The sequence below is a fragment of the Vulpes vulpes genome, chromosome 9 (genome assembly GCF_048418805.1).
Source record: "Vulpes vulpes isolate BD-2025 chromosome 9, VulVul3, whole genome shotgun sequence".
Classification (NCBI taxonomy): domain Eukaryota; kingdom Metazoa; phylum Chordata; class Mammalia; order Carnivora; family Canidae; genus Vulpes; species Vulpes vulpes.
Window position 1 is genome coordinate 67,560,692 of NC_132788.1, and position 13,883 is coordinate 67,574,574.

General features: G+C 36.2%; 1 protein-coding gene across 17 annotated transcripts in view; it reads right to left on the minus strand.

The window, feature by feature from the left end:
* The window catches only part of CNTN4 (contactin 4), a 909,482-nt gene that overhangs the window by 61,180 nt on the left and 834,419 nt on the right, over positions 1 to 13,883 (minus strand). For all 17 annotated transcript variants that reach the window (XR_011994334.1, XM_025984656.2, XM_072720378.1 and 14 more), the window contains one exon: positions 11,618 to 11,745. Coding sequence is in view for 16 of the 17 variants with exons in the window: in XM_025984656.2 (XP_025840441.1) it covers positions 11,618 to 11,745 (128 nt within the window). In the remaining variant the exon portion in view is untranslated. The remainder of the gene's footprint in view (positions 1 to 11,617; positions 11,746 to 13,883) is intronic.

A 13,883-nucleotide genomic window follows, 5' to 3' on the forward strand; every position in this document is an offset into this window, starting at 1 on the left:
GTTACAAAACAGGATTTTTTTTTATGGTGAGGATATCTATTTACAGATTTGAAGACAGAATGATACACAACTGACCCTTGAACAACATGAGTGAATTGTGTGAGCCCACTTACAGAATTTTTTTATAAATACAGTGCAGTACAATAATGTATTTCCTCTTCCTTCTGATTTTCTTAATAATACGTTCTTTTCTCTAGCTTAATTTATTGGAATTATACAATATATGGTATGTATAACATACAAAATGTGTATTTATTGACTATATTATCAGTAAGGCTTTCGGTCGGCAGTAGGGGACCAAAATTTTGAGGAAGTCAAAATTATATGTGGATTTTCGACTGCACTGGTGACCCTAAAAAAATAAATAAAAAAGAAGTTGGTGATCCTAATGCCTGCATTGCTCAAGGGTGAAATGTAGATTTAAATGCACACACACACACACACACACACACACATTCATGTCTAGTTGTAATTATGGAAAAAAAGTATAAAAAACAACATTTAAGTGGCTTTCTCTGAATGAGATTATCTTTTCCCCCCTAATATTTCTATATATAACACAGATTATCAAATACTTAAAAAAGAATTTTAAAAATTCTATGTTGTGATTACTTTCCTTTCTAAATCCTCTTAGAAGATGTAAAATTTCCCTTGATGTTGGTGTCAAGATCATGTAGGTACAATTGATAGAATGTGTTTTCTTTCCATTAAAAAGAAAATAAAAATATTTGCCTCTTCTTTGTCCACAGTTCCTAAAATATGGTCAAGAGTGTTTTAGGGGCCTCTTCTCTGGATGTGTTCTCATTTCAGCTTTCCATTCGTTTTTCCTTAAACATGCTGGGAGCTTTTATGCCTTTTGGCTATTAGATAAATTTTCTTTTGTCTGATACTACCTTTACATTTTTTAACCTGGTGAGCTCTTTTTCATTTCTTAGTTGCCAGTTCAATTATCACTTTTATCCCCCTAGTGAATTCCCTCTTTATTCCTTTCTTTTTGTTCCCTCTATACTTTTAACAAAGCTCTATCTCTTTACCTATCAGTATCTACTCTCAGACTGTGAACCCTTAGGTTTGCAGCCAGGCATTCCCTGGAGGACCTACTAAAAATGGAAATTCCTGGGTTTCACCTTTGGAGGCTTTTGTTCATCAGAGCAAGGGAGAGTTCAAGAATGTGCATTTATTAAAAAACCCATAGGCAATTCTGATGCTTGTGGTCCATGACCCATGGTGCCACAGAGGGAGGGTGATAACTATGTCATTTGTATCTTTTGACTATCCTCTTATATTTGGACTGCATCAGAGTATCTTCTCATAAACTATACTGGTCTCTATAATTTAATTTTCTTTGCCTTATCCATCATAGGTGTTAAGTGCAAATAGCATGGTGATCAGATACTTATATTGTAGACAAAGCCAACAGACAAATATATGTTATATCAGAAGACATGTGGGCTAGCCTTATGAAAGTAGATATGGAAGAGAAGGCACTTCTGATTCGACCCTTTGGATCCCACTCTTCTGGGAAAAATCCAAGCTTGACTTATATTTATAAGGAGTTCTACTTCTGAAGAGAGAAAAGGGAGAAGTTAATATGACAATAGGTGAGATGTTTTCCAGTATGGGGAAAGTTTCAAAGTGGATACTGCTAATCTTCATTTAATAACATGTCTTGCACTTTTGCACAGTGATTACAGAACTGCTAGAAAGCCGTGTAAAAAGCCACTATTGCTCTAAATGTTCTGCTTACATTTCTTCTCCCCTAATCAGTAACCTACTTTTGGCTCTTCAAATGGCTGCATAAAAGAGACAACCATTTTAACCTTTTAGAAATGATTCTTGCTAGAGTAAATCAGAGAGAAATGATGGAAATGTTAATTAACTTGCCTTCATCTTGGTCAGATTCTGTATTTAACCTAAAGGCCTACCGTCTTTTGGGAGGTTTTCTTAGACTTGATTGCCTATGACAGCCAGAGAAATTCAATTATGGTTTGGTGGCATTACCCCTTTGGGAGAGCAAAACCCCTTTCCTGCCTCTGGCATAAAAAACAAATGCCAAGAAAGGAAGGGAGAATCATTCATGAATTTTCCTGACCTATCTCTTCTGGTTCAGGAATGGTAATAGATGAAACCTTCCTTTTTGGAGTTGGGTCCAAATGTTAGCTTCCCCCATGTGGCCACCTCTAAAATACAAGAAGATGGAGGATTTAAAACAGACACTGATACACACACACAAAACACACACACACACACACACACACACAGTCTGCTTTAGAGAGAGAAAGAGTATCCAAATAAAGCCAATCTGTGTGACAAAGTATCATTCTCAAACCACAGGAAGTTCTGATATTTAGGAAGAGAAGATAAAAGTGCCAAATTTTACTTTCCTTTTTATTTATTACATAATTTGCCACTTAAAAAAGCAAACATACCATAGCTAAAAACAAACCACATTGATCTTTAAACATTTTATGAACTGAAAAGCTCAACATAAACCATTTCTTTCCTACAGTAGGGAAATAGCTCTATGGCAAGATATAAGATGACAGATGTAACCTACAAAGATACGCACAAGAAAGAGATGGATTTTTATTTATGTATTTGAAAAATATATAACTTTAATAATGCTGGAGATGGGTTCAGTAGTGGTAGCAGAAGTAGGCCAGAGATCTATGCTTTTTAATAACAACTTCCTCTCGAGTAAGAATTTTATCACATTAATAGCTAAATCATACTGATTGTAAAAGAGCTGAAATGAGGCAATTAGTACGGCCCGTGACAGCCATGAAGAATGAAACGTGAGGTTTTCAGTGCAAGCCAGATGGATATCTTCAATATACTTCTTATTATCTGCTTGTGGTAATAAGTTCAATTAAACTGAATCAGTACAACACAAGTCTCTTTGAATTGCCGGAAAAGAAATTAATTATGTGCTTCACATTTAATGAAGCCAAAGAGTCATATTCTGTTTGCCTTTATTGTTTGTTTGTTTTATTTATTTTGATTGGTAAGTATTCATTAGGAATGAAACCATTTACTTCATTCTAGAGTAGAATTTTTCTTTAAAAGACAATTTTGGATTCAAAAGGTTAAATATCACTAGTAACAAGGTTTTATCTATTCTATAATATCTAGGACACAGGGAGAAAATCAGATCCACTGTCTAGATGATTTTGACCACAAAATCTTACCATGCTGAAGAATTCTGACCTGGTGTTTTTAATTTGAGATATTATACATGTAAGACTAGCAAAAACAATTCAGCAGTACTCTTATTCCTATTTCTAGAATCAGCAATTTTTAACATTTTTTCCATTCTTTCCTCCTCTGAATATATATGAAGATTTTACCGAAATAAAATATTACCAATACAGGTTACGTCCTTTCATATAACCTTGTTCCAAGGTTTCCCTCCCTGCACAAATACTATCATGACTTCATGTTTATACTGAGCATGTATTTTATGTTTAAATATTATATGGTATTATTTTCTATTACTGATTTTTTATTAAATCATATTACATGCATTATAGGAAATAACACCTTTTGTATGATTTTTTTATTTTGCTTGTGTTTTTTTTGTCATTACAAACAACAAAATCTTTGCAAGTCTACCTTAAAACACATATAGTTTCCTCTACAGTAGATACCCAGAAATGGACTTGATGCGCCAAGGTGACTGCCTTTTTTTAATGTTACTTTCTACAGAGTCTATTCCATTTTGCATTCTTACTTATAGTGAGTGTATGAGTATTCTCTTCACAGCCTTATCAACAAAAGGTTTTGTTGATGTTTATCTTTTGCCAATTTCATATGTACAAAATCTTATCATACTGGTGCTTAGATTTGCATTTCTCTGATTACTAGTGAGATTGAGATTTTTTTCAGAATCCTGTTGGCCAACAGTGTGCTTTTATATCCAAAGCAAGTATGTGAAGCCTGCCTCAGCAGAGATGCCTTCCTATGAAAGGGCAGAGTCGGCACAGAAATACAGGAGTTAAGGAATTACTTACTCCCTCTAGACCAAGGATGAAAAAATGATGGCAGGATGGTGTCAGAGTAGACTGTCAAGGTATGCAATCTTAATAAACTTAAATCTTAGCATTATAAAAGGCGAGCAGCTCTTTTACAGAAAGAATTAAACAAACAGGGAAGTCATTCTGTCCATGATTGATATTGCTAATGGCACAGTATTTGCTAAGTCCATGTGGCCCTCATTAGGGCTCAAAGGAATGTCAAGGGAAATAATTATGTTCTGTTTCATCAAGATCTTGGCTGCATGTCTTGGTAGAAAGAGTTCCAGGTTATGTCATACTCTGTGAATACAGGAAGAACAAGAGGTACACTTATCCATCATTTCCTTAGGATTTTCCCTAGTTAATTGTGGCAGGTCTTCTCAGATCTAACAGGATCTAGTATTGAAATATTCTGGCCATTGTCCTTCTACCAGGGGAATCTAACATAATTAGCATTTAGCACTTTTAACAACAAACTTTTCCTACTCTGGGTGCCTTGGGTCAGAATTTGTGTTAATCCTATTAGAAAAACCCTTAATTATTGCCTAGAAATAATTGGTTCCAGTGGAAGACACCTAATTAGGTTGAAATGTATTCTGTTATAAGGGCCCAATATTAAAAGCTTTTGTTGTGGGTTAGCAGCCAAGTGTCATTGCTGGTTACTGATTTCTGATTGATCCCCAGTCAAATATGGATAAAGCCTTGAATAATTTTACATAGAAGATGTGGGCTGTTTCAAACTCATTTTCAAAAGAGGTTCCAATTGCAAAGACTTTACATTATTGTGTTGGTCATGCTATGCATGGATAGGTTTATATTTCTCAGTGTCCTACAGTTAAAACAGAAGTATTTTACAGGGTACACTATAGATATGCTGTAAAATTTGTTGGTGCTGGTAAAAATTTTGTTTCTGTTATATGTATGTAGTTGGTAGCATCTCTTCTTCTAAATGTAAATAAATTCTTGATGGGAGGGATGGTGAGCATTCTGGCAATGAAGGAATCAATTAAATGTTCAGTAAGCCACAGCAGCATTTTTACTTTGCAGGGATAGAAAAAGAAAACTCAAAATAATTTCTTGTTACAAATATATGAAGTCTTAGTTAAATTCTGCTGAGGGTCTTTTTTATATGAAATACAGGTAAAGAATATTTTTTTTTCTTGTTATGAAAGTAATTCTGTGTACCAAACAGAACAAATTTAATCCAAAAACCAAAAAGATGTATATTTATTCATTTTTTAATTTTTAAATTATTTTATTTACTGATTTATTAAGAAATCTTTTAAAATCTAAATGAAAACAGGGTAAAATATGTATATAGGGAAACTTAAAAAGAAAAAAAATACATTAATGAAAGAATAACCTGCAGCCAGAGAGATGTGTAAACTAAATGTGAAACAGTTCAATTGCTTTAGGCTGGTGACAGTGAAAAGTTCAGGAAGAGATAAGTATCTTGATAAACTCCAGTTGATTCATATTGTGCTTTAGGATTCCACCTGGTTCCAGCAGTGTGAGACCTCCTCATTCCTGTAGAAGCAGCCTGAATACTGTTCTAGTGTCTGCTAAGTATTTTTTCTCCTCTCTCCCAATCAATGATCCGATTGCCTCTCTGGATTTTTAACTTATATACAAGTACGAGGTCAACTCTTTTGATACTGGAGTGAGGCTAAGGTCTTGTGAAAGAAATATCCCCACCAATTTCAGTTTGTAATCAGACTCAAGGAGATGCCAAAATTCTCTGTTCTGTATAACCTGGCTAAGCTATACCTTGGACCAAATTTTGAAGATTTGAATTCTGGGAAATGAAAAAAGTAATAAAAAAAAAAGGGATCAGTAAGTTTTTGTTTTTGTTTCTCTGGAAAGGGCGAAATAACAAATATTTTAGGTTTTGCTGGTTAAGAGGCAACATTGAGGATATTATGTAGGTTGTTGCATTTTATATGGTCTATGCCATGACTATTCAATTCTGCTGTCAGGCAAAAATAACCAGTTAGTATGTGAACAAATGACATGGCTGTGTTCCACTGAGACCTTGTTTATGGACTAAAATATAAATATAAAATTTTCAAATGTCCCAAACTATTTTTCTTTTTCTTCTTTTTTTTTCCCATCCAGTTAGACATGCCGAAACCTTCTTAGCTCCTGGGCAAAAAAAAAAAAAAAAAAAAGGTGGCTAGTTGGCTTTTGCCCATGGGCCATAGCTGGCCAACTCTCTATTTATTTTTTTAATTGAAGTTCGATTTTCCAACATATAGTAACACCCAGTGCTCATCCCATCAAGTGCTGGCCAACTCTTGAAAGTATAATGTGTATCAGGATCAAGTGGGGTGTTTATCAAAAATATTTATTTTTAGGGTGCCTGGGTTGCACAGTTGGTTAAGCAATTGAGTCTTGATTTCAGCTCAGGTCATGATCTCAGCATCGTGAGACCGGGCCCTGTGTGTGGTTTCTAGGGAGTCTACCTGAGATTCTCTCTCTTTCTGCCCCTTCCGCCACTAGTGCACTCTCTCAAGTTTCCCTGGAATAAATAAGTAAATCTTAAAAGACTGTTTATTTTTCAGGCCTCATCCTTAAAGATTTAGTTTCATTAGGTTAGGGTACTGGAAATCTGTATTTCTGTTAAGCATTTTATTGAACTCTCACTTGCTATGTGGCATATACAAAGGTGTTTGATGTAGGATGGGGTTTCTCAAAGGATGGTCTGGAATCACCAGCCACACATTTACCCAAGGTCATTTTGGTTGTGGTTCAACAAGATAACTATGATAATAACATCCATAGCTCAAAGCCCTGCATTTCATTTTTAGCCCTGGAGGGGATCAATAGAAGCTACCTTTGTTATTATCATAGTTATCTTGCTGAACTACATTTAAGACAAATACTCCAAGTTGCTCTTCTTTAGGAGTGCTACTTAAAAATATCTGTCATGTGAAACCTGTACAGCAAAGACGCTATGTCATGTGAAATGGCATGCCTTTTACTCTGCTATAGAGATAAAAATGAATTAGTAAGTACAATATTGCATGTAAATGCAGCCTGCCCTCCACATAGTTCTTAAGGATGTCGACAATTGCTAAAGCTCATCTTTGTTGAAAGGTCAAATATTATGCTTTCTGGTAGGATTCTGGGGTCTGACATGAGAACTGTTCTTGCTTAAAATTAAACAGCAAACCAAATCTCAAATATACGATAACTAGTTTGAAAAATAAAATCAGTGAAATTTAGAAATTCAGATGATGGGATGATAATCAAGAGCCCCCTGGGCACCTGTCAGAATTCTGCAGTTTGGAAGTCTGCTCATGCATAATCTGAATATTTATCCATTTTATGGTTGCCTGCCAGAGATTTATTTTAAACCTGTACCTGCTGTAGTGGATTTATCCCTTCCTTTTCCTCCCCCATACTTACTGACCCTGTGTTCGACACTATCTTCGGCCTCCCTTCAAAACATGGCGGTGGGGGTGAGGAGGAAGAAAATTGGATTTTAAAAGCATTGTTAATGATAGAATTATTATAAAAAGGTTAGAGAAGATGTGTTCTGATGTCTGACCTTCACGGTGTTTTAATCCTACGTATGAGGAGATCAAAATGAATACAAGCACATTTTAAGGTTAGAGAACACCTTCTCTGATAAATTAGTCCCTTTGTAGATCTCAAAATTGAATTAAAATGCAGCGCTCAGTCATATTTCAGGCTAAACTGTTACATTTACATTAAAGGTACAGGGCTGAAGCATTATGATGTGCGATTCAGTACTTGGCACAGTTCATGTGGAGTTCAGAATGGTTTTCTCTGCCTTTATCGTGCTTTATGGGGCAGATTTCTAAATTGCATTTCTCAGTTTATGTTAATGTCCTTCACAGAGACCTGGTGGTCTGGATGCCCCTATGCACACACATGTACTTCCCATTAATGTTAATGGGAGTCAGAGCCAAGCAACGGGAGATAAATGTTCCCTGAAATACCTTCTGACCTTACCTAAAGTACCAGGATTGCTAACTTCTGTGAACATATGGACAAGATAAAACTCATATTTCTTTTTTCCCCCCATCTCATCTACAAGAATAATATAAGAATCCAAGAACATTTGCAGAAAAACTGGCTATAGTGGAGCACCATCAGCCTAGCCCAGAAAGAGCTCTACTTCTAAATAAATGAACTCCCTCTGGCAGGGACCACTGTACTTTGACCTTAGGGCTCATACCTACAGATCTCTGCCTTCCTCTTTCTCTTCCTGCCCTGGTCTTTTTTTTTTAATAATTAATTTACTTGTTTATTCAGAGAGAGAGAGAGGCAGAGACACAGGCAGAGGGAGAAGCAGGCTCCATGCAGGGAGCCCGACATGGGACTTGATCCCAGGCCTCCAGTATCACACCCCAGGCTGCAGGCGGTGCTAAACCACTGCGCCACTGGAGCTGCCCTGCCCTAGTCTTTTTATTTCCTCTTCTATTAGGAAATTTCAGTTTTAAAGTATTCCATGTGCTTCAGCAAAACAGATGGCCAAATACTGATCCTGTCATATGTCCCTCTAAGTCTTTTCCGTAAGTCCACTAAAACTTTACTGAAAAATCCCATTAAATCATGTTTCCTAATCTTCATATCTCATCCTTATGATTTTGCATATCCTCTCATAATAATAATACATATTTAATATTTTTCTTTATACTGACGTACTTCTGTACTTAAATATGTTTTAAAAGGAGATTACTTAGGGACGACTGGGTGGCTCAGCAGTTAAGCATCTGCCTTCAGCTCAGGGCATGATCCTAGAGTCCCGGGATGGAGTCCTACATTGGGCTCCCTGCATGGAGCCTGCTTCTCCATCTGCTTATGTCTCGGCCTCTCTCTCTCTCTCTCTCTGTGTCTCTCATGAATAAATAAATAAAATCTTAAAAATAAATAAATAAATAAATAAATAAAGTTTATTTAAATCATTTCCATGTATAGAAAATGAGAATTTTCCTAATACACATTGTAAGAAGCAAATAAATTACTAAAATTAAGAAACAAACAGTTAAACTATGAACTACCAAAATCTCTTATTCCATACTTGGATAATCACCATTTACATTTTACCAGAAGTCTAATGATAAAGCATTTAATCTCTTAAAATAGGTTGAAGTTCCTACCTTAGCTACATTTATATCCACTTAAAACTTGGGGTGACCATGGCATATTTCATAATTGGTGTATGGCAAGTTGTTTGCCATCATTCAGTACAAGACAAGTAGCAGAGAATCATCTAGATGATTGATCCTGGGACTGGTTTTACTGCTGGGATATGAGCTCTGATGGGAATTAGAGGATATTCCTTTCTGTCCACTATCTTTTAAAAAAATTTTATTTATTTATTTATTTATTTATTTATTTATTTATTTAAGAGAGCATGCATGAAAGAGGGGTAGGTGAGTAGGTGGGCAGGGGGCAGAGGAAGAAGAGAGGGAGAATCCCAAACAGGATCCATGCTTAGCTCAGTGCAGAGCCCTCCCTATGTGAGGCTCCATCCCACATCCCTGAGATCACAATCTGAGCTGAATCAAGACTTGGCCACTTAAGCGACTGAACCACCCAGGTGCCCCTCTGTCTACTATTTTGAGAGCTATGGAAATCAAGGCTTATGAAAAGGATGCTGATCAAACACAGGGCAGAACTTGTAACTACATGTAAAAATATCTCACTGTCAGCAACATAGAAAAGCAAAAAATGGTTTCTAGGCTTAGGTGTTTGTAATCTTTCACACTCTCAGGCATTTTTTGTGGCAGGCTCACTCCTCTTTGTTTATCACTGTAATAGAGTTGGTGGTGGCAACTTCATAAATGTTCATATCAGTAAGATTTAGAATGTCTGTATAGCCATTTTACTAAAATATAACCAATAACAACAAAACAACTACTAATATTCCCTAAGTGCCAGGCACTGTGCTAAGCACTTAACATGGGTTATCGTGGTCATCAGAACAACCCTAAGAAGTTGGCATGATATTATCCCCACACAGGTTAATTATGTAGTCCAAGGTCACAAGCTAGTGAGAGAAATGAGATTCCAAGCCAGATCTTTCTGCCTCTAAAGTCAGTCTCTTAATCACTACTTAGGGCTGCTGCCTAGTATTCTCTATTTCCATAACTAGCAAATAATCTATAATTAGGTACCAGTTCTGCCATTAACCAGCTCTGAAACCTTGGGATTTCTTCCGGTTCTAGCTGATCATTGCTTCGTTTCGCAGGTGAGAAAGCCATACATTAGCAAAGACTTCTAGTTGGAATTTTGATTTTAAAATATTACCTAACTTCTTTTTTTCCCTCTGCCTTGTGAAATAGAAAGAGCATAGAGTCCTATGCCCATGCTTCTGCTCTGAATGATTCATTAACAGACTGAAATAGTGGAGTTAACCTAAATACAGATTTATTTCTGACTCTTGGCCTTCCAGTTTTTTAATATGCACAGATATTTATAATAAAAAGGCTTACCCAAAATGGTAGTATTTTTCTACCTTCCAATGACCCCCAAATATGCAATTAGGTAATTTTTGGCTTTCTCCTTTAAAATGAAATTGAGATAGATAAAATAGATAGGTATGTTTATTTTTCTAAGGCTATCTTACTTCACAGAGGGAGCTACAAATTGGCAAGAAGGAAATAATATGATGTGACCAATCTCTATCAGTTATAGAAAAATATCTATTTTATAAAAATAAAGCTGAATTAAAAAGATTTCCTGGTGTAGTAAACAGAATCAAACAGAATGCACAATCAGGATTTTTGGGTTAATATCCGCCCCCCCCCCCTTCCTGGTGACCTTGAGAAAGTCACCAACCTGAGTCTTATCTTCCTCAGTCAGATTATCCATTGCCAAGATCCCTTCAACTCAAAAATTCTATGACTTGATAAGAGAGAAAGTAATAGAAATGCAAATAAAATGTAAATTAAAATCTCATCCTTTGCAATTTAGTGCTTTCAACCTATCCCATCAACCTGGTGTTAGAACAGACTCACATCATGTGCTGGCTAAGGGCAATAAAGGAATTTCTGTCTTATACTATAAAGTACCCAGACTAAGGCATGTGGAAAATTTTATTTCCTTAAAACTGAGAAGGTTGGCAGGGTGACTAAAGCAAAGCACAGAGGTGATCAAATCCCTTTATTGGTGTAATAATCCATATCCATATCTCTGACTAACCAGGGCAGCTCTTTTAAAAATAGCCAATGTCATTGTTTAAACAATGTTTTCTAAAAATAGTATTCGAGTCATGGGTTTTTAATTTGTTAGCACAGTGTTCCTAGGCATGAATTTCAAATCTACAGAGACTTGAAAGAAATTTAATTAAAGGATTGAAGATAACATTAGTTACAATAGTATAATAGATACAATGGCTGTAATTCTCAAAATTGTATTGGATGATTCTGAAATAAGATAGCCTTTCAATCATATTCATTACCAACAGTTCTCTAAGAATCATTAATCATATAATGTTTGGCATGATGTATTAATTTAGTAACACAGTGATATCTCTACATATTAATATGAATTATGCCACTTCTATAGATTGCATTATTAGAAATAAGGACGTGTATATCAATGTATGTGTTCTCTGGGTTAGTCATTACCTTTTACTACCAAGTTTCCAGTACTGCTAGCAGTTCCAAAATGGTTAGTAGCTATACAGGTATAACTTCCAGCATCTGACTTTGTCACATTGACAATTCTGAGGCTTCCATCTTCAGAAATGGTAATTCTGAAATTAAAACAAATACACCAAAATGGTAAGTTTATCACATATAACTAATTGAAAATGGTATCTCTCATTCTGTCATCTTTCAAAGTATAAATCATGGTTATATTACCAACAGTCTCTTCTTTATTTAGGGCATTTGTCTGTATACACATAATTATAATTAGGACGTGTAACTTATTTAGGACTTTTAACACTTTTCTTGCTAAAATGGTCTCAACATTCTGTTGGCATAAATATTGGAAATACTAGTAGATTGTAACCATCCTCTGTCTTTGGTGGCTCTAACCAGATTATGCATTGTTGATCACCATTGATCTTAACACTGCTGAGTATGAGAAAAAAGTCTCTTGACTCACCACTTGACAAATTTTCATCAAAGATTTTTTTAAAATTTATTTATTCATGAGAGACACACAGAGAGGCAGAGACATAGGTAGAGGGAGAAGAAGCAGGATCCATGCAAGGAGCCCGATGTGGGACTCGATTCTGGGACTCCACAATCACACCCTGAGCTGAAGACAGATGCTCAACTACTGAGCCACCCAGGGATCCCAGAAGATGTTTTCTTCTAGATTGGTGGCTTAAATTAAATGAGTGATTACTAAGTATATTTATTTCTGACATATGTCAGATAATACATTTTTAATGAGATACAAGAAGTGAATTAAAAAAAAATTAAAATATCCTGTGACATAGTATGACTTTGGCAGAATAGCAAATGTGGATGGCATATCTCAGGGCCCATAATTAGGGATAAGTATCCACTACTTAGATAGTAGTAAGGAAACACTTGCACTGACAGACATGAAACTGGAATGAGAGGATTCTTGAGAACCCTGTTTTCAACATGACTATAGCAGAAGAGGAAGGTATAGAGATGAGTAGGATGCGAGCCTGGCTTGGACACCAGACAGAGAAATAAAAAATGTACCCAGATGGATCATTTAGGATTATTGTCTGCTGAACCTCTGCTACATCCTTCATATTTACCCACCTTGTTCTCTGTCTTCTGCTCTCCCCTTCTCACCTGGCCTATCAGGTACCCCACCTGGCCTCTCTGTACCCCATTGTCCTCAATAAATTCTGTTTTAGAACCTACCAGGCCTGATCGATCTGATCTTTGCCTTTCTCTTGCCTACTTGATTTCATTCAAATCTTCTACCCTCCAATGGACTGGAGTTACACTGGCCTTCTGCAAGTCCCTATAGTGTTGGGACACATTCCCACTTCAGGGCCTTTCTATCTGCTCTTCTGTCTGCCCTGACATTGGGACACAGCTATCATCTTCTCACCTTCTCAGGACCTCACCTTGGAGGCAGTGTTTTTCTTATGACTCATGTTTCTATTTTTTTATTTTAATTTTTTTATGACTCATATTTTTATTTATTTATTTTTTTTAATTTTTATTTATTTATGATAGAGAGAGAGAGAGAGAGGCTGAGACACAGGCAGAGAGAGAAGCAGGCTCCATGCACCGGGAGCCCGACATGGGATTCGATCCAGGGTCTTCAGGATCGCGCCCTGGGCCAAAGGCAGGCGCTAACCCCCTGCGCCACCCAGGGATCCCGACTCATATTTTTAAAGTGGGTTTTTAATTTTGTTATTCTCTTTTCTTGCAGCCATTTTATTTTTTCCTATCAAACACAATCTTGAAGTTCTGCTTACTTCTTAGCTCTCTTACCACATGGTGTATGAGCTTTTCTGAGGACACAGACTGTGTTTATCTTATTACTTAATCTCCAGGAACTAGTACCTAGATGACATGTAGTTGATGCCCTGTAAGTATCTGCTAAGTGACTGAGTGAATAAGTAAATAAATATCCTAAGAGAAAAATCAATAACATGCTTTAGGAATTCAGAGTGGCTAAACCACTGAGCACTAGTGATAGCCTTAACAGAATATTTCACAAATATTTGAAACAAGGGGTCTAGGGTGGTCATAGCTTTGCTTAATAGAATTTTTGGGTAATCATTTTAAAACCACAGGTGAAAATTTAAATATGCTGTTTTGCAAATGCTGTATATACTTTCCAAGAAGGCTCTTTGGGATGGAGAAGCTACAGATTTCCTGATGACTCATTCCAGATTCTTTGACTCAGGCTGATGAGAAGGTATGAAGTTGTAAGAACTCTATAAAG